At 37.6% G+C, this 3,045-nt stretch overlaps 1 protein-coding gene across 1 annotated transcript in view; it reads left to right on the top strand.

The window, feature by feature from the left end:
* The first annotated feature begins 265 nt into the window (after positions 1–265).
* hykk (hydroxylysine kinase) overlaps positions 266–3,045 on the top strand; it is a 6,990-nt gene continuing 4,210 nt past the window's right edge. The window contains exons 1-3 of the mRNA XM_015394753.1: positions 266–329; positions 723–1,089; positions 1,471–1,528. Coding sequence (XP_015250239.1) covers positions 725–1,089; positions 1,471–1,528 — 423 coding nt within the window. The 5' untranslated portion in view covers positions 266–329; positions 723–724. The remainder of the gene's footprint in view (positions 330–722; positions 1,090–1,470; positions 1,529–3,045) is intronic.

The following is a 3,045-nucleotide window of genomic DNA, read 5'->3' as shown; positions in this document are numbered from 1 at the left end:
CAACACTGCACATTACACTGTTTTATTTTTTGGAGTATGGTATAAAGCCAATCTACAGCTAACAACTATGAAACCATGCACAACAAAACTAATAAAGATTAGTAAAATTATGTTTTTAAAAGTTAAAGCTTCTTTTAAAGCTCATTGTGCTTTGTGTTACTCTCATATTTCTTTTTTCCTTCTTTCTGAAACCCAAAAAATTTTTTTTAATGTTTTTATTTTGAAGGAGCTAACCGGAAGTGTTGATTAGATGAATCTCAGCTGTCTGACTTTTCCGGAAGTGCTCTTCTTTTCCCGCAGTGACTTTCCATGATTTTTCAAAGCTAAAGGTAGTGTACCGTTAGATAAGTATTAAGAGTTGAGTCTCTGCTCATGTTATTGGCTTTTATTTTAATGCTACTAAATTGCCTTGTCAGTATTTATTTAACAAGTTAAGATTTTAATCCGCAGATGTTTTTACTCGGAGTTTACTCACTTCTGCCTCCTCTGTCAACGTGTTCTGAGTAGGGATCTCATAAAACTCTCAGTGAAAAAACAACAGTCACTGTAGCACAGTTAGATAATTTGAGAAGTGCCAGTAAAATCAGTATAACTTTGATGTTAATTTCAGTTCAGTTTATTATCAGAAAGCCCTCGTGCTGATCATTATTTAAAGCTGCAGTTTATTCTTTCTGTTTCCTCTGTTTATATGCCTATTTTTAATGCATTTATTTATTTTGCAGAGATGCCAGTGAAGCACGCCCAGCCCAACCTCAGCCAGTCTCAGGTTTGTGAGCTCATGAAGAGGCTCTACAATCTGACAGCTGCAGAAATGCGCCCACTGCCCAGCTATGATGACCAGAATCTCTACGTGGCTCCCTGTGAGGGTGGAGAGTTCGTCCTAAAGATCATGAACTCAGAGCACAGTAAGAACATCACCATCATTGAGGTGCAGACCCATGCAATGTCCTTTCTCCACCAAAATGGACTTCCTGTTCAGACGGCTGTGCCCACCGCCTCAGGACAACTCATGAGTCTGGAAGAAATGGGTATGAAAGGAGCAGACCCCTCTGCTTTTATCACGGCTTCTATTATAAATAGGCGAATCAGGTCAATGTTTAATGTGAAATCAAAAAAGTAACAAATGTGTTAATTAGTTTTTTAGTCTCTCTGTGGAGACCAATAGTTAATTTAATTAATATATGTCTTTCTGGTTATTAAATTGTTGTTAAATTGTTATGTCTCAGGGATTCAGAACCCATTTTGAAATGGAGTTTGAATGATTAGAGTTGATGTTCTGAGCTTAAGCAAGTCTAATCCTTCCAAAACTGATTCCAAAGCTGAGTCAAACGAGAACTGTTCGATAGTTGTTGCCATCTTCCTTGTGCTTTTTCCGGCATCGTGCAGCTTTGTCGTCCCGCCCTCAAATCCCTGCCTGCTTTGCATCAAAATAATTTAAAACACATCTCTGCGTTGTGATTGGTCCGCCAGTTCTAGGGCTTCGGGCATTGATCAACTAGCAGGCAAAAAGGATTTTGTCCGCTGGCAGGTGGGGCTAGTTTACTATGCTAATATATAACAGCTTTTTGATGAAATCACAGACAAGTGAACATGAAAATGAAATCTTAGAATAGAATATGGCACAGTGTCATGATTTTTTAAACTTTATTTAATCAGTAAAGTTGTGTTGAGATTTAAAAACCTTTTTCAATAGCATCCTAGGCCGGAGGTCTTCAACAGGGGGTCCGCGACCCCTAGGGGGTCCACGGAGGTACTGCATGGGTGGTCGCAAAATATTTAGTTGATGAACTTTTTTTTTATATATCCTTCTGCAATTTTTTCCAATAATTAAAATGCCTTTAAATCCACATTAACATTAATTCAACAGACTGTAGTAAACAGATAAATGGAGGCAGAAGATGTCTTTCACTCATCAATGCACACATTCAGCGACACACACAGCTCTTTCAAGCTGGGCACCGTTTCATTCACAACACCTGTCCCATCCACCAGGAATCAGAATCAGAAATACTTTAATAATCCCAGGGAGAAATTACTTTTGTTACATTACTACATCTGTAATAGAGTGACTATAGGAGCAGTTTGATTTAACACAGTTTCATACAATATATATATAGTTAGGGGGTCCCCGCTCCATCTCGCCATCAGTTTGGGGGTCCTTGGAAAACGTTGAAGACCCCTTGTCCTAGGCCACAGCAAAGAATACATTTGAATGAAAATAAACAGAACACAATGATAATTAAATTTTAGAACAACACTTAAGATACAATTAAAGAAATTGAATTATAATCTAAATAGTCCGTCTCAAGTACCCTCAGTCTGGTCTTAAAAGTGTTCAGTGCAATAAATTCAGTTAATTTCCTTTCAGAATCTATGTAGATTGAGCGAAGTGAATAAAAGCCCCATTTTCCCTTATCCTGCTCAGACAAATGAGACTCAGACTAACTAATGATCGGCTGAATACAAAGAGTAAGAGACATTGCGGTGTTATTAAATTACGGATGTAGGACAGAAAGTTCGAACATGGCTTTAAACAAAAAAATATACCAATATCCCTATCTCCTGGTTGACAAGGAAAGCCATCCGACATGACAAGCTCACCATGAGCCATGAGATGCATGATAAACAGTCCATTTAAGCTGAGGCGGTCATGTACGACAGGTCTCCATTATCTAAAAAAGATAAACGTGTGACTCATGAATTCCCAACCACGTGCAAACTGTGTGCACTCTTCACCTTATCTATTAATGTTGCTGTGTTGACTACTTCATTTGTGAAATGTTAGCCATGTGTAAAAAATAATTAACTACTGTGATGAGAAGTTTCAACCCCGAATAAAAGTGTCTGAACCACGAACTCTGCTTAAAATGACATGTATGTAGTTTGACATTCAGAAATAATGACTTACTGGATGATTTTATGGAACTAATCCAATGCAATAATGATCAAGAATGGGATAGAATTTAGTAGCTTCAGTATCAATATTATCATCCGAGGACTTTAAGTTCACATCCTCATTAATATTAGTATCTAATAGGGATGGAA

The sequence above is a fragment of the Cyprinodon variegatus genome, unplaced genomic scaffold, assembly GCF_000732505.1.
Source record: "Cyprinodon variegatus isolate N-32 unplaced genomic scaffold, C_variegatus-1.0 Scaffold707, whole genome shotgun sequence".
In the NCBI taxonomy this organism is placed as follows: Eukaryota; Metazoa; Chordata; class Actinopteri; order Cyprinodontiformes; family Cyprinodontidae; genus Cyprinodon; species Cyprinodon variegatus.
The sequence above is the reverse complement of the archived record's forward strand: the minus strand, read 5'-3'. Positions and strand labels throughout refer to the sequence as shown.